The sequence below is a fragment of the Vulpes vulpes genome, chromosome 2 (assembly GCF_048418805.1).
Source record: "Vulpes vulpes isolate BD-2025 chromosome 2, VulVul3, whole genome shotgun sequence".
NCBI lineage: Eukaryota > Metazoa > Chordata > Mammalia > Carnivora > Canidae > Vulpes > Vulpes vulpes.
In genome coordinates this window covers 80,873,990-80,895,889 of record NC_132781.1, presented here as the reverse complement: position 1 = coordinate 80,895,889, position 21,900 = coordinate 80,873,990, and the positions used below count along the sequence as shown (strand labels likewise).

The window sequence follows — 21,900 nt, the reverse complement described above, 5'->3', positions numbered from 1 at the left end:
ATAGTTACTCTCGTTAGTCATGGAGTGAAGTTCTGTAAAGTTGCCGCAAACACTGAGTTAGTGAATACTGAGCCATTACCCCCGGGGGAAATAGAGGGCTAGGCTCCCACAAGCCTTTGGTCACAACATTTTTGTCAACCAGTCAATATTCAACCTTGTTCCATGTGTCTTACTGTTTGAAAACAACTTCTATTTGTATAGTTGATTCATTGACAGTGAGTCCGTGGCCAGCAGCACTCTAACGCATGCCTGCAGGAAGCTCATCTAACACACCTATTTTCTCTGTAAGGCACATCACAACTGTCTTGTACATGGGACCACTAGACAGCACGTCAGCACTATGCTTGGAGGCTATTTTAAGCAGTGAAATCAACAAAAAGCAGAAACATACAGAACATGTGTCACCAAACAGTGAAAAGGACGCTTATTGATAGTATGGGAGCTGGCATTAGAAGACAGAGCGTCACCTCATTTGGCTTCAGGTGGAGTCACGTCACATGACTCAAATTTTTCTCTCTGTGCATGTCTGGGATGTTTTCTAGCATCAAGTGGTTTCCCAATACATAGTGAATGAATGAATGTCGAATCCAAAAGAAGATAAAAATAGTAACTATTGCTTTAAATCCTGTGCCATGCCTAACACAAGGAGCTTTGCACATGTTAACCTCACTCGTTCTTCACAATGACATGTAGACATTTGCATGTTTCACGTGAGAAAGTTGAGGCTCACTCAGAGGCGTTACATAATTCGCCTAAAGTCAAGCAGATAGTAAATGGTAGAAAAAGACCAAAGGACCCTTGAAAGTCCCTGTTTGAGAAGGTGAATTGTCCAAATAAAGAAATTCTAAGCTATTTTTAGTTGTAGAACCAGGGGTAAGATGTCTTCTATCCTATTAGCCGGTCTCCACACACACACAGAAATCTCTGCAAAAGAGCAGATCTTCCCAGGTAACCGCTTATTCACTACCTGGGGTTGCCTTGGGAGGGCCATGGCTAAAGAATGACAATTGTAAATTTAGCTGGATGTGGCCACCAACGGGAGTCTAAGGCTAACTGTCTTTGCCTCTTGTTTCAAGGATGCCTGTGAGATGCTGATGAGCACAATTTTGAAAGAACTTCGGGAGAAGAATCCAGCCTCTAACGTGCGAACATCTGTAAGCGAGGGTTTACCCCAGCCTCCAGCCACACAGGGCTCCGGGCTGCGGGCTGGGCTCATCATCACCGGGAAGACCCTGGAGTTTGCCCTGCAGGAGAGTCTGCAGGGGCCGTTCCTGGAGCTGACTGCCTGCTGTCAAGCTGTGATCTGCTGCCGAGCCACCCCCCTGCAGAAAAGCGAAGTGGTGAAATTGGTACGCAGCCACCTCCGGGTGATGACACTGGCCATCGGTGAGTGGGGGTGGCACCCAGGCGTGTGCTGATGGCTTCTGTGGAAGCCTCATGGGGGGGGGGTGTGTGTGTGTGATTCTTCCTTTGTACTTCTGTTTCCTCTTCTGTCTTCCTCTTCCACCCCCACATCCCTCCCCCCTTTTCTCCTCCTTCCTCTCTGTCCCCTACTCCTAACCCCCCTTTATCTTCCTCACTTATTTGACCACCTACTATGTTACGGAAGTGACGTGGAAAACAGTATAGGAGGACGTCGGCTTACATGTCAGATCCCAAATCCACCAAGTTCAGGAGGATACATGTACCGAATCATAGAACTAAAAAAACCGAGGACTTCCACCTTCAGAAAAGTCAAATTCCAGGACACTAACAAATCATTTATGTCTTCATTCAACAAATATTTATTGAGTGCCTTCTGTTTACCAGACATTTTGTTAGGCAGTGGAGATAAAACAGTGTGTAAGCTTGACTAAGTGCTTTTTCTTAAGGAACTTACATGCAGTAGGAGGCATAAGGTAAAAAATGAAATAAATCAAAAAAGGCATAAGTATATATCATGCTATTTAAAAAAAAAAGTAAAGCAGAGCCAGGGGATGTAGAGCACTGGGGAAGGGGGCAGGTGGGAGGCTGCTAATTTAAAAGTTGTTCAGAGACTGTGTCACTGAGGAGGTTGCACGTGGGCAGAGACTTGAGAAGATGGGATCCCTGGGTGGCTTGGGGGTTTAGCGCCTGCCTTTGGCCCAGGGCATGATCCTGGAGCCCCAGCATCGAGTCCCGCATCGAGCTTCCTGCATGGAGCCTGTTTCTCCCTCTGCCTGTGTCTCTGCCTCTCTCTCTATGTCTGTCATGAATAAATAAATAAAATCTTAAAAAAAAAAAAGAGAGAGAGAGAGAGAGAATAAGGGAGCCATGGGAGGTCTGAGGGGAGAACACTCCTGGTGAGGACAGTGGAAGTGCAGGCCATGGGCCAGCTCTGGTGTGTTCAGAGCCAAAACAGGTTGAGCGAAGGGAAGAGGTTTCTGTAGGTTAGTGATGGGCAGAAAGGTGGCAGGTAGCCAGATCTGTAGGGTCCTGGAGGCCATTATAAATTTTTGCCTTTTTTTTTTAGGGGAGAGGGGCAGAGGGAGAGGGAGGGGGAGAGAGAATCCTAAGCAGGATCCATGCCCAGCATGGAGCCTGACATGGGGCTCAGTCTCACGACCCTGAGATCATGACCTGAGCGGCAATCAAGAGTCACATGCTCAACCTATTGAGCCACCGGGGTCTCCAGTTTTAGGCTTTTCTCTGAAGAGAAAGGGAGTCTTTGGAGAAGTTTGAGCAGAGAAGGAACATGATCTGCTTTAAGTTTCCAAGGATCACACGGCTGCTGGGTTGAAGAGTAACTGCTGGGTGCAAGGACATAGGTGAGGAGACCAGATGAGAGTCTCCTGGAATAATTGAGGCAGGGCTGGTGGTGGCTTGAGCCCAGATGGGAGCAGAGGAGATGGTGAAACCTGGTCAGATAATAGACGTGGTGTGAAGAAAGAGCTGGTGACGTTTGCTGATGAACTTGATACGTTATATGATAAGGAGTTATATGATGTATGTTATATGATAAGTTATATGATAAGTTATATGATAAGGAGTTAAGGGAATTGAGAAGAGAAAGGAGATGGAGCCGGGGGCATCCCGAGCTGGATCTCATGCAGGTTAAGTGTGAAAAAGTCCACTGGAGATCTAAGCAGGGATGGGTCAGGTGGGCAGCTGGGTGTAAAGTCTGGAACTTTGCAGTGAGGGACTGGCTGGAGCTGTCAGTGTGGGAATCATGAATCTAGATGATACTTAAGGTCTTGATGATGTTAGATGAGATCACCGAGAAATGAGGATACGTGGAGGAGAGACGCAGTGTGAGATCAAGCTCTGAGATACTCCAGGGTTTAGAGAATGGCAGGATGAGGACCCAGCCATCTCTTACAGTCTGTTTTTAGCTGGACTGTTTCTAGGCTCAGCAAGCTGCTCCCCTCAGCGTGCTGGTAGAGCCACCGAAAATTCCCGGGGTTACATCCCGTCTTGTTAGCAACCTGAGTGGAACGGTCACAGCTCCTTCCCAGGTGCTGGAGTAAGGAACCAGGATTAGAGTGGAACTTTATTCAGCTGTCTTATCGGATGGACACGCAAGTGAATGAATTCTCAAGCCCCTGGATCTACATGTTCCTGAGGCTAGAACCCCTGGATACGTCCACTCCCTCACTTGAATCATGTGCCCGTCTCTGAGCCGGTCGCTGAGGCCAGGGAACAGATGGTGCTAAGGGCCTAGGCCTCGATCAGTTACCACCCTAAATCTCGGGGTTTGGGTTCATCCTAACAATCCACACGGACTGAGAGTTCCCCAGGAAAATCAGGATACTCTTAACCAGAGAACAGGTGGAAGGTTGGTGGGCAGGTGGGAACAACGGGTGTTCATTACCAACAGGAACATAATGCTTCCCCTCTAGAAGCTTCCAGTGTGTTGGGTGTTGGGAACACCAAGCAATAGATAGCAGCCAGGATATCATGCGATTGAAATCCAGCCCGTGAGGCGGGGGTGACGGGACAGCATTACAGGGGCTCAGAAACCGCAGGTGCAGTGGCTGGAAGCAGCAGCGGTACCTGGAGAATGGACCGGAGAGCGAGTGGCGTGGAGAGAGGGAAGATCAGTGCAGATGGGCGGCTTCGCATGGAGGATTTTAGGGCAAAACCGAGTTTGTAATTCTTCGGAGAGCAGCGGGATGCCACAGCTCGTTTCTGTGCAACCAGCTCCCAAGTACCTTTCCGACTTGGGGTGAACCTTGAAGGATCGGGTTGCTTCGAGCGGTCACTGTGGCTTTGGGAAGGTGGCGTCTCTACCGCTCACACGGTTCTTGCCTTCTCCTCCGGCTCGTGCAGGTGACGGCGCCAATGACGTTAGCATGATACAAGTGGCGGACGTCGGGATTGGGATCTCGGGTCAGGAAGGCATGCAGGTGAGTGCGGATCATGCACCCGGAACCGTGCATGTCACCTGCCCCTCCGAGGGCGGCATCCCCATTTCCCGGGCAATTGTAACCGCGTGCTTGTTCAGTTTAAAGTATGTTGCTCATCTAGATCGTCAGAATATCTATATATTTAGGCCTCAATGACTGTGTGACCTGTGACCCCGAGGAGAGCTGCGCAGGCTTTGAATAAAATCCCCGCAGGCCTGAAGCAGGAGGGGGGGTGACCTGGGAGGATGAGGAGCGGGAGTGGCCTGTCTGTGGGTGTGCACGTACCGGATAGTGTTTGGGGCACAGAATTCAGACAGCAGCCCGTGCACAGACTGCTGCTCACGCGTGGGGCAAAGGGTGTCGGAGAAGGATAGGGTGTGAGGCTCGGAGCACCCCTGAGTGTCGTGCAGCCCGGCCCCCCATCAGCCCGGCCTGCTGCACGCTCGGGCACGAAATCCTGCTGTGGACTCGATGTCCTCCTCGTGGGGGGAAGTGGACGCCAGGGAGCATGCCCTGCCCGCGCTCTTGCTCGGGGGGTGCTTGCCGGGAACGTGCATCGGCTGCACTCCCATCGCGGGCGGCGACCGAGGACCAGTCCATTTCCGTGTGACCATCTCGGGAAGCCGAGTACGGCTCTGCCTTTGTGCGTTTTGTCCGTCCGTCCGTCGGGTTTGTTTTGTTTCACTTTGGTGCCCACGCGCACCGGGGGCCAGGCTGCTGCACTGTGTCTGTTGCGCATCTGGTCTGGTGGCTCAGGGTGGTGTCTTGTCCCCGTTGCCTCTGCAGGCGGTGATGGCCAGCGACTTTGCCATTTCTCAGTTTAAGCATCTTGGCAAGCTCCTCCTCGTGCATGGGCACTGGTGTTACGCACGACTCGCCAACATGATTCTCTATTTTTTCTACAAGAATGTGGTACGTAGCTCCGGGCCCCTGTCCCTTCCCTGTCTCGCTGTTCTTATCCTGCCTGCGGGAGGGATGGAGAAGAGGCACCCGGGGTTAAGCCGCCTGGCTTCTCCCTGATGTTTTGGGGAGCAGCCCCGGGGTTAAGCCGCCTGGCCTCTCCCTGATGTTTTGGGGAGCAGCCCCGAGCCCTCCTGCTGCCTGCCCGGGGTTAACCCTCCTGGCTTCTTCCTTGATGTTTTGGGGAGCAGCTCCCAGCCCCCCCGCTGCCTGCCCAGGGTTAAGCCACCTGGCCTCTCCCTGATGTTTTGGGGAGCAGCCCCGAGCCCTCCTGTTGCCTGCTGGGGTTAACCCTCCTGGCTTCTTCTCTGTTGTTTTACGGAGCAGTTCCGAGCCCTCCTGCCGCCTGCCCAGAACCAACCTGGGAACACGCTGCGTTTCCACTGCCGCCAGCACGTTGCTGGGCTCGGCCCTCTCCTGGCATTTCTATTCCCTGTCTGGTTCATGTAAGACCCCATTTTTGACCTTCCATGGAAAGGTGGTGACAAGCGGACTGATGACCTGTTTAATGCTGCCTGTCGGGAGAGAATTCCGTTTCACAGGAGCTACCAAGAACCCCCTGCTGTCCTCAGACTCTGTCCCGTGTTCTGTATATCGAAAACCCAGATGCCCATGAAAACCCAGGATAATGCCCGAGCCTGTGGCTGGCTAATCCCAAGTGAAGAATTTCTAGCAAGCTTGTAAAATGCACCTGTGCTTGGGGGTCACTTGGTGGTCAGGGATCTCACTGGGACCGTGTCATTCCTGAAGGGCAGGCTCTGGTGAGAAGCTCTAGCCCTGATGGTCGGCATGCATCCAAATTCCGGGCTCCTCTTTTCTTTCTTTTTTTTTTTTTTTTTTTTTTTATAAATTTATTTTTTATTGGTGTTCAATTTTGTTTAATAAATTTATTTTTTATTGATGTTCAATCGGGCTCCTCTTTTCTGAGATCATGTGAACCTTAGATGGCTCTAGTCAGGTTCCTTGTAGGCGGAGTGACTCTGCAAATCCGTCACAATGGTATTCTTTTCAGGCACCTTTTTTTCGTAGCCTGCAAAAAGCCCATAAGTAGCGTGTTGACAGTAAACACCAGCATGTATCACTCTATGTAAATCACCACCTTTAGGGGGAAAAAAATAACTTCCAGTAGGTCATTTTTCAGATAGTCCAAATGTATAATTGAGATCTCTGTCTGTGTGTGTGTTTCTGTTGGTCAGCAGAATTTTTTTTTTTTTTTGTCCTGTAGAACAATTTGCGTTTTTAAAATTGTAGGACTTGGTGATCTCTGACTTTGAGGGGAGGAGCCTCTCTTGCATTTTTCTACTCGCACCTCTTGTGGTACCACCCACCCCCTCCCCTTTTCCTTTTAAGCCCAGATTAAACCCAAAGGGTAACGAATATTAATATTAGGAAGAGGGGTGCTGTATGCTCTTGTAGAGCGGGGCAGGGTGGACTCCTAGAGACCCCATCACCAGGGAACAAGGGGCTTGCGGTCCACCGTGAAGCCCTCGATGGCCATTCGCAGCGATCCTCTCCCGACTTCTTTCTACCTCTCACCGACTTAGGAAAACGGTGCATGTGTTATAAAATATGGAGAAAAAGACAGGGACCAGACGCCAGTCCAGTAGCTTGTCTTTCAGAGACTGTGGTTCTTGGGTCTTAGAAAACTTCTGAGATACTGACGAAGACTCCCCAAAACACATGTCCCCCAAATCGATATGTTTCCAGGAGGATACAATGTGTGTCTGTAGACCCCAGACTTAAGAAACTCTGTTCTAAGGATTGTGGCCCGTACCCTAAGGTGTCCTAGTGCATCTGGGATGCCAGTAGTAACGTCTTAGTATGTGTAAGGCACTTAACAGGTCGTGAGCACATTCTAAGTTGATCCTGATACTAAGCTCCAAGGTGGTATAATTATCGTTTTTCAGACGAGACCAAAATTGAGGGAGGTTAGGAAGATGGCCTCGGTGGAAAAAGCCCTAGAAGCGTCTTCAGGCCCTGAGTACAACTCCTAAATCTAAGTCCACGGCCTGCCTTGCTTGAGGGCGCAGAGCCTTTCGCTGCCATGGACTTAGTTTGTCCGAGACAAAGTAGTGGGGGGAACCGTGTAGGATGTATGCCTCTAGCCTGTAGGGTGACCACCTGTCCTGGTTTGCCAGGGACTGTCCCAGTGTTCGCAGTGAGAGTCCACGTCCTGGGAAACCCCTCAGTCCCGAACTCTCTGGGATGGTTGGCTACCCAGCTGGCACCACTAAAAAATCATTTTGAACCTAGAAAGCAGGGAAATGAGTATGTGTCGTGTGCATGCTGCATGCCAGGCACTGGGCTAGGATCTCTTCGGGTCTCAGTTAGAATACCGGCTCTCGTACGCATTAGCCAGATAACTTTGGGCAGGTTCCTTACCCTCCTGTGCCTCAGTTTCCTCATCTGTAAAACGGGGCAACGGTAATTCCCAAGTTGTTAGGAAGGTTGAACAAATCATTTGTAAAGCTCTTGCAGCAGTGCCGGCATTACACAGTAAGGGGCGTGTGTGTGTGTGTCTGTGTGTGTTTTACACGAATAACACGTTTACCCAAAAAAGACAGCAAGGTAAGTAGTGGCCTTGCGTTTTGTGAGCGAGAGAGAGGCCGAGATCACATAGCTGAGCACGGCAGCCTGTGGCTCGTGCAGTCATGGCACACGTTGCTGTTTCTAAGATGCACATGTTCCTATTTGTGTCCCTAGGCCTATGTGAACCTCCTTTTCTGGTACCAGTTCTTTTGTGGATTTTCAGGAACATCCATGACCGACTACTGGGTTTTGATCTTGTTCAACCTCCTTTTCACTTCCGCGCCTCCTGTCATTTATGGTGTTTTGGAGAAAGATGTGTCTGCAGAGACCCTCATGCAACTGCCTGAACTCTACAAGAGGGGTCAGAAGTCAGAGGTAGGTGCTGAGGTAGAAACGCTTGGATGGACACACATCCGCCGTCAAGCCGGGGCGCTTTCCAGTCAGCTCAGCTCCGGGACTGGGGTGCCTCAGGTCTACATAAAACTGTCCGCGTGGTGTGGCTGTTTGAAAAGACCTTTGCTACCACGGCAGGTATTCAGTTCCTTGCTTCTGAGATGAACGGGGGTAAAAAGATGGAAGGTCTTGGGCACGGATCTGAAGGGAGCTGGCGCCTGGACTTCACAACTCCTGTCGTCCGCTGTTTGCCATCCCTCGCTGTGCCATCTCTTGTGCAAACGACTAAACATTCCCTGTCTCATTTATCTCCACAAAACATTTTCAGGGAGAACCTGGTATTGTACTCATTCTACAGTGAAGAATCTGAATTTGGGAAAGTCTCACAGCAAAAAAATAAATAAATAAATAAAAAATGGCAGAGGCAGGATATGGATGGATCCTTCCTAGTCTGGTTTTAAAGCCAAAATGAAATTCTTCAAGTTCTACTGTCACGCGGCAGCGTGGCGTGATCTGAATAGTGTCTTCCCCCTGCCTCTACCTACTTGATCCTTCCTCCTATGTGTCTGTGTCTGATAGATCACTGATACCTCCTCCCCCTTTCTCACCTCCTCTCGCTGTCTTCATTCTCTCCAACCTAGAGTATTGTGGGTGCTGATTACTTGGGCTAGCTGTCTCAAAACTCCTAATTGATCTTCTACAAAACTAGTAATAGCTAATGGTAATGGGGCGCTCGTGAGCGTCTCTGTCCTGCCTCCTCTGTGCCAGGCACTGTGCTAAGTGCTTAACATACATAAATCTCCTCCTCAAAGTGACCGTGCGAGTAAGTGGCATCATTAACCTGCATTGGAGACCAGGGCGGCCGGGTCCCTGGAGGTACCTCAGGGATGGCACCCGGGTCGCAGAGCTGGTGTGTGGTGCCAGTAAAATCTGGGGCTCTAGCCCAGGCCATCTACCACACGCCGCGCTGCAGAAAGAACAACTGATGCTATCTTCTACCCTCCAGGCCCCTTCTCGCCTCCACCATGCTGTCCACCGGCCGGAAATCCAGAATGCTCTCCCAAGGCCAGGAGCCTGTAGACACCTGTGAGTGGGCAAAGCTGGGCTGTCCCCAGATGTAGTCAGATAATATAGACTTGAGAGCAAGACTGTGTTGGTCAGGACTCTCTTAGTTGCAAATGGTAGAAACCAGCCTGAACTGGCTTAACAAAAAAGGGAAATTTTTTGACTCACATGGCTGCCATATCCAAGAATCATGATGACAGAACACTGCTATTGTTTCTTTTTTCAAAAAAAATTTTATTTATTTATTTATTTGAGAGAAAGAGCACGAGCAGAGCGAGTGGCAGAGGAAGAGGGGGGAGCGGACTCCCGATGAGCAGGGAGCCCGACATGGGACTCGATCCCAGGACCCCGGGATCATGACCTGAGCTGAAGGCAGATGTTTAACCGACTGGGCCCCACAGGTGCCCCTGGAACACTGTGATTCTTTTAATTTTTTTTTTTTTGTTAACTTTTATTTATTTATGATAGTCACAGAGAGAGAGAGAGGCAGAGACACAGGCAGAGGGAGAAGCAGGCCCCATGCACTGGGAGCCCGACGTGGGACTCGATCCCGGGTCTCCAGGATCGCGCCCTGGGCCAAAGGCAGGCGCTAAACCGCTGCGCCACCCAGGGATCCCAACACTGTGATTCTTAAAGCGCCTCTGAATGCCCTGGTTGGGGCTCGTTGGCCAAGCTCGGGTTGGCCTTTTCCTGTGTTGATCACTGTGGCTAGAAAGATCGTTCTCTCGTTGACCAGGCTTGGGACATTTATTATTCCTGAAGACAGAGCTGAATCACACAGACAGGGTTTCCTACACACATACTGTACTCAGACCCACTGTAAGAAATCTGTGTGTTGTGCCTCACTCGCTGTTCTAAAGACACTGACCCTGGTCAGTTAGACGTCATGGGTTGTGTTTAGCCTGAGTTTAAATTCTGGTTCTGTGGTGTGTGACCTTGCTAAATTATTTAACTTGCCTGTATTTCTGTTTATTTATGGAGATGATGTGAGGATTAAGTAAGAGAAAAGTTCTGGCCATATTAAGCTCTCAATATTGTTATTTTTTTACACACCCCCCCTCCAGAATTAACTAGAAACTTGAAGACATCTCAAATTTAAAATGTTTTTATTTTCATCAGTTTAACTTTGTTCAGACTTGAACTTCCTTTCCGGGCTGGGGAGTAGCTTAGTGTCCACGGGCACCTGCCACAGCCATCACAGAGCAGTCACACGTTCGACTTTCAGGGGAGAAGTAGTCCTTGTAATCCCTTAGTATCATCCAGTCCATTCAGATCAAGGAACTAAATGGAGTTTTCCAAGAGGGACCCAGTCTTAAAGTTCAAGGCCAGGATGCAGGAATGTGTGGTCAATATGAATGAAGCTTGTCCTGTACTCCAGCCTAAATTAAATTCCAAGTCCATGGGGGAAAGAAAGGTGAGGGGGGGGACCTTCACAGTTTTTTATAGCTGGCATTTTAAAAGCCCATTTGTACGGACTTGTGACTGGTTCTTACCTTGGAAGAGTTGAGGTCACTGATTCCTCCTGTCGAGCCCTGTGATCAGTCCTTGCACACGTTGTATAGAGCCAGCCAGTTTCGTAGCACATGGTGATAGAGGCGGGTTTCCGGCATATGGCTATTGATAGAAGGTCATGGATTTCATTGAGTTTACCTTCCCGAAGAGTTCTCCTTTCTTTGAACTTGGCCTTCAAATGGATTCTGTTTTATGCGTGGGCCATTTCCTGTCTTCAGCATCATGAAATCTACTCTCCAAGGTTGCAGATTCTCTCCCCAAGGAGATGATCAGCAGGACTGCAGCAGAGGCTCCCTCCGGAGAAGCCATCACCTGTTACCCATCTCTGCTCACCCACACAGCCACCTTTCCTGGCTTTGACTTCACGTGTACATTTTTCCCTCCCAGATTCCAGGAGATCCCATGAGTTTGCCTCTTCAGCCTCTCATTTATCTTTTACCCTCCTTTGCTTTCAAAGCTCCCTTACTCACGTGGCTGTGGAGTAATTATGCTTTTACTTTTTTGGTTGTTTTTTTTTTTTTTTTTTTTTTTTTTTGCTCTAGGTTTTTTTGAGCAACTTCTCCTCCGGAAGCATGAAGTTACATTTTAGCTTATCCCAGATGGTTCTCTCTTGTCTGGTGGTGTTTTGGTGGCCCCTTTGATGCTACCACATTCTCTTCTGTCATTTGATTGTGCTTCTGCTTAGATTTTCATGGACCTTTGGATGATGAAAGACAGAAGATCCCATCATTTTTAAGGAGGAAATAGTAAAAGAGGACATAGGGAAAAGGAACAATAACAGTATAATAAAAGGAACAATGATAGTAACAGTATTAGAAACAACAAATCCTCATTGCTTTGATTTTCCAGAGAATGAGGAGTTGTTTTTTTTTTAAAGGATAGATTTTATATACAATTTTGCTCATATGTGGAATATTAAGAAATAGTGCAAGGGACCATAAGGGAAGGTGGGGCAGCTAAATGGGGAAAAATCAGAGAGGAAAACAAACCATGAGAGACTCTTAACTCTAGGAAACAAACTGAGGGTTGCTGGAGGGGAGGTGGGTGGAGGGATGGGGTAACTAGGTGATGGGCATTAAGGAGGGCACGTGATGAGATGTGCTCTGGGGGTTATATGCAGCTGATGAATTATTGAAAACTACGTTGGAAACTAATGATGTACGATATGTTGGCAAACTGAATTTAAATTTTAAAAAGATTGATTTTAAATTCTAAGTAAAGTCTGTTGAAGAATAGAAAAATGTGTATAGACAATTTGTATATTTACAAAACTTAATTAGGAGGCAATTGGTTATTTTCAAGGATATTTCATCCTTTTCACATTTGTAGGGAAATAAGATTGAGAATACGTAAAGAAAAGAGAAGACTAGTTCAGAGATATAAGGCTTGCAATTTTTGTCCATGGCAGACATCACTAATAAACCAGAGCACTTTGTTGTTCCTCTTGGGTCTGAATACAGCCTCCGAGTCCTTCTGCACACACACCAACATTCAATCAGAGGTGGCTCTTGTTTGAAAACCTGTTTTCAGTCACTTGAATTTGATATGTCTCTACTTGAACTTGGTCTTTCTTTCTATAATAGACTTTTGGTTAAAAGTGGTTTAGCACATGAAAAGTTAAATAGAAATTATTTATTGACTCAACAAATATTTATTGAGTCAAATATTTATTGTACCAGGTACTGTTTCACTCACTTGAATACAAAAATCAAAGCCCCACTGTATAAAGTTTGCATTCTGTTGAGAGAACCAGAAAATCCTTAGGTAAACGATGTTATTTCCAGAGGTGATAAGAGACTTCTAAGGATGCCATGGTAGTAAGTGACGGGGTGGGTATAACTTTTAGACTGGTCTGGGAGTGCCTCAGTGAGATGATACTGAGCTAGGATGTGAATAATGAAGAACTAGTCACATGGGATGTCCAGGGCAGAGAGAATCCTGGCAGAAGAGAGAGGGGCACAGATGAAATCCCAAGGAAAGAATGGGTCTGGCAAGGTTGGAAAATAGAAGGTGCTTGTGGCAGGATCATAATGAATGAGAGATAGCAATGGTAGGGTGGGACCCTGGAGAGCAAGGGTTCCAGTATAATGTCCTGTCCCCCCCAGGACATTACAGGCCATGGGAAGGAACTTGTATTGGGAATGCAGTGGGAAGTCATCGGAGGCATTGGAGGGGGTCAGTTTGATTAATTAGGGAGATGGTATAACCTGATTTATAGTTTTTAAAAGCCATCCGACTGCTGTGGAAGATTGGATTATGGAAAGGAGAAGAAGCAAAGAAGCCAGTTAGGCGATTATTCAGTCATTCATAGAGTTGATGGTGAATGAGATTGGAGATAGAAGTGAATGAATTTGGAGACGTTTTGAAACAGCACCTGATCAATAGGAAATGGGAATTTAGTACCACTTTTCCTTTCTCAAGTAGATTTAAGGTTGATCCATTGGTATAAGTGACATAATTTGAAGAGTTCCTTCCTGGGTTTTTTTCACTGATTAGTCAACTTCACACCTTATTCTTCTTCTACTCTTTGCAAAGCCCACTTAGTTTGTGAGGGAGAAAACAAAGGAATGCAATCTTCTTTTCAAAGAAGCGAAAATAATTATTAGCTTGTGTTGTTCCTTGACTTTGCTTTGACCCTTATTAATCTTGATCCCTCCACCATATCTGTTTCCTTTTCAGGCATACTTACCCCTTACCTTCTGGATCACCTTGTTGGATGCCTTTTATCAAAGCCTGGTCTGCTTCTTTATGCCTTACTACGTGAGTCCTTATTCACTCAAAGTGTGTGTTAACTAATGAATCAATGGTGTTTCTTTGTTGCCAGTATCAGCATATAGAACGGATATATTAGGGCAGCTTGCTCAGATAATCAAGTTGATTATTAACTGACTAAATTATAATGTCCTCCACCAAACATGTTAGACAATGGATTAAATTTGGAGAGAAGTACATAGCTGATTCCTCTTGAGTCTCTGTTCTAGCCCTGTACTGCTTGATAATTTTTGTAAATGACTTGAATAAAATTGAGAGTCCAGGCATATAATGAGAGAAGTCAAAATCATAGAAAGTCGATATGAAACCTATTATTAGTGCTGGGCAAATTCTACTAGGATGATATTCATAGTATTAAATTTAACTTCTTATAAACAGTCTCTCTAAAAAAGCCTGTTTTATAGGTGAAGGATAGAAGAAATGCACCTAAGCAAAAGTATAAAAACTAATTTTAAAATTCAGGCCAACACCAAGCACCAAGCAGCATGATACAATGGCCTACTCCTAGATACACTCCTATCCAGGAGAAAACACTAGTTTGATTATGGATTGGTGTTAACAAAAACATAGTATTAAGAATGAAAAAAATTATAGTCTTCAAGTTAACAACTTCTGTTCTTTAGTTCCTTCTTTAAATAAAATGCCTTGAGTTTGCCCAGCTAGCATATTCTGGATAATACCACATTTCAAGAGGAATACAGATGAGGTACTCTGGAGGTAAGCAGGAGAGAGTGAGTAGAATTGCAGAAGGCCATAAAATTGTCATTAGAAGAATACTTGAAGAACTTGAAGACATACACGTAGGAGAGGAGGGGATGTTTACTTAGCAGAGATATACACTCAGGACAGCCTTTTTTGAGAGAGAGAGAGAGAGAAAGAATATGAATGAATGAATGAATGGACACACGCACAAGCAGAGAGAGAGAATCCCAAGCTGACTCCACACTAAACGTAGAGCCCAACATGGGGCTTGATCCCAGGACCCTGATATCATGACCTGAGCCGAAAAAGAGTCAGACTCTGAACCAACTGAGCCACTCAGGCGTCCCTCAGGATAGCCTTAATAGCTGCCTCAGAGGTTTGCAGCTCTGTTAAACCAGACATATTTGATATTATTCTCTACATCGAAGGCAGAAGTGTAAGTAAAAAAGTGTAATTCATCCAGGAGGATGAATTATGACTCAGGATAAAGAGGCATTCCAACTGAAAAGTTCAAAAATTAGATGGCCTAGGAGTCAGTTTCTCTTTCGGAAATATTCACGTTTATCCTAACTGACCCATTATTAGGAACATTGAAGAAGGAACTACCTCAGCTGAACTATAAAGGTATGATACTCAGACCACTGAGTGTACAACTCTCCCAGATCACCGCCTGTTGTCCTCTCTTTGTAGACCTACCAGGGCTCAGACATTGACATCTTTACATTCGGAAACCCCCTGAACACGGCTGCTCTGTTCATCATTATCCTCCACCTGGTGATTGAAAGCAAGAGTTTGGTGAGTGGTTTTCCTGCCTCTGAAGTAGCCTGAAACTGTGCTTGTGGAAATGTCTTCTGTTAGCGGTGACTCTGCTAAACCCTTCATGCCTAGAAGACACATAGTAACGAGAAGTATAATGATGCCAAGTAAGAAGGATGATTCATGGCTACTCTTGTTGATTGCTGAGTGCGGTTATGTTGAGGTTGATGTATAGCCAGGGAAAGTGGAAGATACCTACCTGGTCCCCTTGGTGGTATCCACGGGGGGATGGTTCATGGAGGCATGAGTCAAGCTGGAGAAACAGTTACCTTTCAGTGACCAGCATTCTTCAAGATCATGCTGATGTCACTCGACTAAAAAGAGATGTCGCGTCATAATCCTGGTATACTGACTTTAGTAAGTGATGATTTTATCACAAAATTTCTCATGTTACAAAAAAAAAAAAAAAAAAAGTTTTCTTACCTCCGGAATTTTAACCATTCATTTAAATCTAGGTCTTTTTTTTTTTTAAATCTTAGTTGCTAATTTGATGAGAAAGTTAATTCTTTTCACCAAAATGATTGTACAGTAGCTCTCTGCAGCAAAGCTAATGTGTAGGATTCAGATAGTGAGAGCTCTGTGATAAACCTTCCTCTGCAGATGCAGAACATCCCACCCATCTCTGGAGAGTAAACCACTTCTGTGATTACTTCTACCTGTCACTCATTTCTGTTGGCATTGGCTTTGCTATCGTCTAAGTCACTTCCAAGACTACTGCTACAGCCTCCTTAGACTTCCCACCTATTTCTACTTTTGATTCCTCCAGCCATTTCTACAAAAGAACCAGAATCCTCCTTTTGAAACACAAATCATACCTTGTCCCTGTCCTTTGGGTAAAACCCTTAGTGATTTTCCACTGTACTTGGAATAACATTGAAAAGCCCTAATAAGATGGCCTACAAGACTTCATGCAGTGATGCCTCTACTTTTCCCTCCAATCACATTTCCACTTATTCATTGACCGGAGCCACATTGTCCTTCCTTCAGTGGTCCAGATACAGTGAGCTTGTTACCACGTCAGGTCCTTAGCATTCACCATATCTTCTGAGGAGAGCATTCTCACTCTTCCCTTGGTCCCTTGCTCTTTAGCCGGCTTACATATTATTTTAGGTCTCAGCAGAAATGCTGCTTCCTCCAAGAGGCTTTCCCTAAGCATCTATTTTTTCATACCATCCTCATGTTTTCCTTCATCACAATAATAATAATTTCTTATTATTCATCAGTCATGTGATTATCTGATTCATGTTTATCTTCTGCATTAGGCTATAATCTCTGTGACGGGCAGGGTTCATGTTTCTTGTGTTGACCACCATATACCAGAATCTAGGACCAGACTGTACACAGTAGGTGCTCAGAAATGTTTGAGTGGATAAACAAATGACTAAACGACTAACCAGTATTCGGGGGTATGTTTACCATCTTGGTAGTGAATGCATTTCAAACAGAGCTAAATGAGGTTATAGTTTAAATTTTATGTGTTGTTACATTGTAAAATTATAGTAATTTTTAATGCATAATAATTTCTAAGGAAAGTTTTTGACATCACTTGCTTTGCTTATAACCTGCCCTCATCAAACTGTATGAGCCTAAAAGTGTAGTAAAAGGTTAATATCCGAAAATACCAGGGAAGGAGAGTAAAGGGAATTCTAGAACCAAAATATTTGGCGTTGTTTTAATATCTATTTGATTTCATTTTTAAACAATTTTGTAGGCACTTTTGGTTACTACCTTAGGCATTGTCATCAGTCCTGACATTTAGGAGCACTACAAAGGGCTTAATGCATCAGTGTGTCCGTTTGAGTTCACTGGTTATGAGCAACAGTGACCTGAGCAAATAGAAAAGTTATTAAAAATATATTGAAGAACCACAGTCAAACAAAACAAAGCAAAACCGCCTTGAGGAACCAGAGTGGTTCTAGACGTCCAGGGAACAGGCTAATGGACAGGCCTGCTCTGTCCTGCTCTGAATTGGTTGCAGTCCTTCTCTTTCTGTTCTTGCCTCATTGTGCCCCGAGTTTAGTCCCTGGAGCCAGAATTCTGTTTCCTTAGCTTCAGCCCTGGGCTTTAGCTAGAGGCAGGATGTTGTGGCAAGACGGCACAGGGCCGGGTATCTGCGCTAAGGAGGAGAGCGAGCGAGAGCCAGGTGCCAAGGCCAACGGCGACTGCTGTAGAAAGGACATGTCATTAAACCCCTTTTCTCTGAAGAGCCCTCGTCAGTAAGAGTCTGCCTGAGACCCCGGAGCAGCTTCCCTTCCTGCTCTGGCCCCTCATCTCATTGGCACCTCCCACCCCTCTCTTGACTCTGTCTCAATTTGTGTTGAGCACCAGCTCCCCCAAGCTGCTAGCTAACTTGCCAAAAGCTCATCTGAAGAAAGGAAAAAAAAATTCAGGCAATAGGGTTCAATGAGACGGGAAGACATTTGAGAAGGAAAAAAAATAGCCGATCATTGTGTAAGAGGCAGGATGATGATCATCAGGATTTAGCCAATATTTTCTGAGTGGTTTGTTCGTTTGCAAAAAAAAAAAAAAAAAAAAAAAAAAAAAAGTCTTTGTGACCCCTATGATCTTCCATGAGGAAATCCTTTGCAAGGTTAAGGGGGAAAAGGAGAGAATTGGAACTTGCTTGAAAATTGTAGCCTTAGGAGATATTAATAAAGGCCCTGCTTCTCCCAGAAGAGCATGCCATATTCCACTAGGACACACACCACGAGATCAGGGGGTGCTGTCCCCTGCACTGAAGAGCACTGAGGGCTGCATAACCTGAAGGTGATGCGCTTTCACACCTAGAATTACATCAGTTTCCCTTTGTAACCGTCAGACTCTAGACTCAGCACTCCCGTGACGAGTCATGGCGAGAATGCATTTAAGGTGGTGATCTGCTTTTCTTCCTAAATGAAGTTACTTAAATAGTAAGGCACTTTAAGAAACCTTCCAAGCTATACGCGGATAGGAAGGTGGTAGGTTAAGGTGTGATACACAAGATTTGTTTCTTGCTCATACAAAGTTAGCTAAGGTTCCAGATAACTCAGAGTGGTTGTCGTTGGAGGGGGCAGCTCAGTGCCCCAGGCTGTGTCTTGTAGCTTTACCATCTGGAATTATTCCCCAGGACGAATGTCTCAGTCAACACGGATGGGAAGGAGACGGTATGGAAAATTGCACACCAGCTCCTCTGTGCCTCTAACCTGGATGTTTTCCATATTCCTTCCATTCACATTTCATTGGTCAAAGCAGGATATGTGGCCATGCTTTATATCTAGGGGGTGAGCAAATGCAGTCCTTCCAGGTGCTCACAGTGGGAAGAAATTAGAATATCCATGAGGACCGGTAACGTCTACCAGCCATGTGAATGGGTAAAGTTTGAGGACTGGAGTATTGCCTTAATGAAGAAACAGACCAATTGGTAGTTGACTGTATTAAAAAATAATAAGAGAATCCAAACATCTCACGGTGCATGAATATAAAATAGAACGGTCATCAGAATTAACCTTTTGGCATTTGACTTAGTTTTACGGAATTTAAACAGTGATACAAGCTACTCGTTATCTCTTTGGTATTTTGTGTTTTGTTCACGGAGGTTCATGACACCATTCATTCATTGCTTAGACACGTTGTCTCATCGAGGGGGCGGCGGATTTCCTGCAGATGCAGAGCCCTCAGCAAGAGAGTGTTTTCCTGTCTTGCAGACCTGGATCCACATGCTGGTGATTGTTGGTAGCATCTTGTCTTATCTTGTCTTTGCCTTGGTTTTCGGAGCCATGTGTGTAACTTGCAACCCACCATCCAACCCCTACTGGATCATGCAGGAGCACATGCTGGATCCGGTCTTCTACTTGGTTTGTGTCCTCACAACCTGTGTCGCCCTTCTGCCCAGGTATGGTGTTTCCCTATCAAGAGAGGATGTGAAATCACAGGCTTAGAATTCTTCAAGCAGCTGCTGAGAATGGGTGGCAGACCGTCCTTTTCACTGATAGCAGAGAAAACATTGGTTTTATCTCTTTTTACCAGAGAACAGATCTGGTTTAAGCAAATGGGAAGAGTCCTTTTCACTCTCATGGAAAATTCTCATCTGGTTGACATGCCCCAAAGATAGGGCAGCCTCACCCACAGGGTTAGATGAGGATCCTTCTCTCTGACTTTTTGTTCAGCTAACTCCCACGGGTGCTGCCCTCCTCTGCATGACTGGAGATGACTCACCCTCAGCGCATCCCTGCCTGAAGGAGGGAGAAGGAGAGCAAAGAGAGCGCAAGCAACTTTCCTCTTTTGTGTTTTTGTTTTGCTTTGTTTTTAATTTGTGATGGCATGACTCAGGAGTTGCACATCCTTGCTCATTTCCCATTAACTAGGACCTCAGTGTGTAGGCTGTGAGTGGCTAAAGTCTAAGGGTTTCTAAAAGGAAAAAAACAAACAAACAGGAGAATGTGTACCAAGGGACAAGTAGCGGCCTCTATATGACCTTATAAACACTGGAAATGTCCCTCTTGTATCTGAGTCCAGTTCTCTTTCCCATTTTAGTTTAACTTGAATTTCTAATATGGTCCGGGATGGAAATGGCCAAGAAGTATGTGTGGGCTTTTAATCTATGGCTCTGTCTCTTTCTGTTTATTATAAAATCCATCTGTTTAGCTGGAAACACCTTGCAACGTCGTTGTTCTGCCTTTTAAGACATGATAGGAGAGTCAAAATGGTGATCATAGGTCATTCTCTAACAGAGTCGACGAAGTGGCTCACAGGCCAGATCTGGTGCTCTGCCTGTTTGTTTGTTTTTTTTTAAAGATTTATGTATTTATTCATGAGAGACACAGATTGAGAGGAGAGGCAGAGACACAGGCAGAGGGAGAAGCAGGCTCCTCGCAGGGAGCCCGATGCGGGACTCGATCCCGGATCCGGGGATCACGACCTGAGCCAAAGGCAGGCGCCCAACCGCTGAGCCACCCAGGCGTCCCCCTCTGCCTGTTTTTAAAAGTAAATAAAATTGTATCGGCACGGAGACACACTAACTCATGTGCTGTCTGCGGCTTATTTTGCACTGCACCCGCAGACCTGAATGGTTCCAGAGCCCGAACCATTGTCTGGCTCGCAGACCCCAAACTACTACTGTCTGGCCCACTGGAGGAAAGTTCGCCAGCCACCCCCAGTTTGTAACACCATCCTAAGACCCAGCGGGCACGCTCCCTTTGTTACTGATGGGCGTGCCTTCTAGAAACGTAGAAGGAAAACCCACTGGAGTCCTTCTGTGGTGTTTATGGTTGTGTACGTAACAAGATCCCTGCCAAACTGAGATGCTTTACACTACTCACTGTTATTACCAGCTTCTAGATTAACAACAAGATGAACTTGTAGAATTCATGAAGAAACAAGTCCTCTAGAGTTCTATAGTTTCACTGAAAAAAAAAAAAAAACCCTCGAGAACATTAACAGTACAATTCTTATATCGTTGTGGCAGGCTGGAAAGAAGTGACCCCCTCAAATGTATCTGTAATCCCTGGAGCCTGTGAAGGTTCTGGATTTTGCTCCTGCAACGTGATTAAGTTAGGTATCTTGAGATGGGAAGATGATCCTCTATTATCTGGTGGGCTCGAAACGCCCATGTATCCTTGAGAGAGGGGGTGGGGGGCAGAGGACGATTTGACACAGACCACAGTGGCAGAGATTCCGTGGCCAGGAAAGCCAGCAGTTGGCAGCTCGAGGAGGAGGGAACGGATTCTCCTCGGAGCCTGCGGAACGCGCGTGGCCTTTCCAACACCTAGATTTTGGTTCAGTGAACTGATGTCAGGATTCTTGGCCTTCGGAACAGTGGGGAGAATGAAGTTTGGTGGTTCGAAGCCATGAAGCGTGCGGTAACTTGTGACAGCAGCCCCAGAAAGCGAAGGCAGACTCTGTTCCCAGGAAGGTGGGCGCCCGTTATAACGAATTCTGAAAAAAGGTGAAGGTGGCTTGGAGCTGGCTGATGGGCCGAGACCGGGAGGATGTAGGGGTGCGAGATAGACAAACAGCAGACGTCTCTAAGCAGACGTGATGACGGACGCTGCAGCTCCTGCTGGTGAGATTCAGGGCAGAGTGGGAAGTGGCACAGGTGGAGAAAACCGCATCGGCTTAAAAATACGTCTACAAAAGGATGTTGCTAGAGATGTGGATGTTAAAGGCACCGCTGGCGAGGAGTCCGAAAAAAAAACAAATGAGAAACGCGTTAGTGGAAGTTTGAGGCAAGGAGATCTTGGCAGCGTAGCCGCAGAAAACTTAGCTGAAGTGGGTTCCCCTGTTCCATGGAAAGTGGAATTTGTGAACCATGAACTTGGATATTTAGTGGTGAAGGTTTGGCCTGGTTTCTTCCTTCTGCTTAGCATAAAACGGGAGAGAAAGGAGACTGAGGGGAAGGCCTGTTAAACCCAGAGAAACTAGATTTAGGGGATTCTCTGCCTATGCAGATTCCAGAAGCTGTGAACAGGAAGAGCTGGGCTTTTGGGAATTCGCCTTCGAGAGGAGGCCAACAGGGGGGCTGGACAGCCTGTGGCTCATGCTGAAGACATGAGGACTGTGACCTGGATCCCGCCAGCCACCTCAGCAGCCGCCGGGACAGGAGGTGGGCCGTGGTCAGAAAGCTCCGAGGGACCCCCCTGGCTGATGGCACGATCCCCAGGACGCATGTGGAGGACCCACAGGGTTCAGGAGAATGCTGGCCCGGAGGGACCCTCGGGGACACGTTTGTGGTACCGTGTCACAGGAGTCCAGGAAGCTAACACCAGCCTTGTCTGTGTATTTACGTGCGCTTTCCGTGTACTGGCCCGTG

The 21,900-nt window shown here is 46.5% G+C and overlaps 1 protein-coding gene across 8 annotated transcripts in view; it reads left to right on the top strand.

Moving 5' to 3' along the window:
* Positions 1-21,900, top strand: part of ATP10D (ATPase phospholipid transporting 10D (putative)) — a 100,265-nt gene that overhangs the window by 75,646 nt on the left and 2,719 nt on the right. For 3 of the 8 annotated variants that reach the window (XM_072749054.1, XM_026016497.2, XM_026016498.2), the window contains exons 16-22: positions 1,077-1,386; positions 4,288-4,364; positions 5,151-5,276; positions 8,028-8,228; positions 13,503-13,583; positions 14,988-15,092; positions 18,797-18,984. In XM_072749054.1, the coding sequence (XP_072605155.1) occupies positions 1,077-1,386; positions 4,288-4,364; positions 5,151-5,276; positions 8,028-8,228; positions 13,503-13,583; positions 14,988-15,092; positions 18,797-18,984 (1,088 nt within the window). Of the gene's footprint in view, positions 1-1,076; positions 1,387-4,287; positions 4,365-5,150; positions 5,277-8,027; positions 8,229-13,502; positions 13,584-14,987; positions 15,093-18,796; positions 19,854-20,049; positions 20,513-20,556; positions 21,694-21,900 lie in introns of those variants that run through there. The other 5 variants (XR_011999904.1, XR_011999901.1, XR_011999903.1 and 2 more) reach the window with 4 other exon arrangements.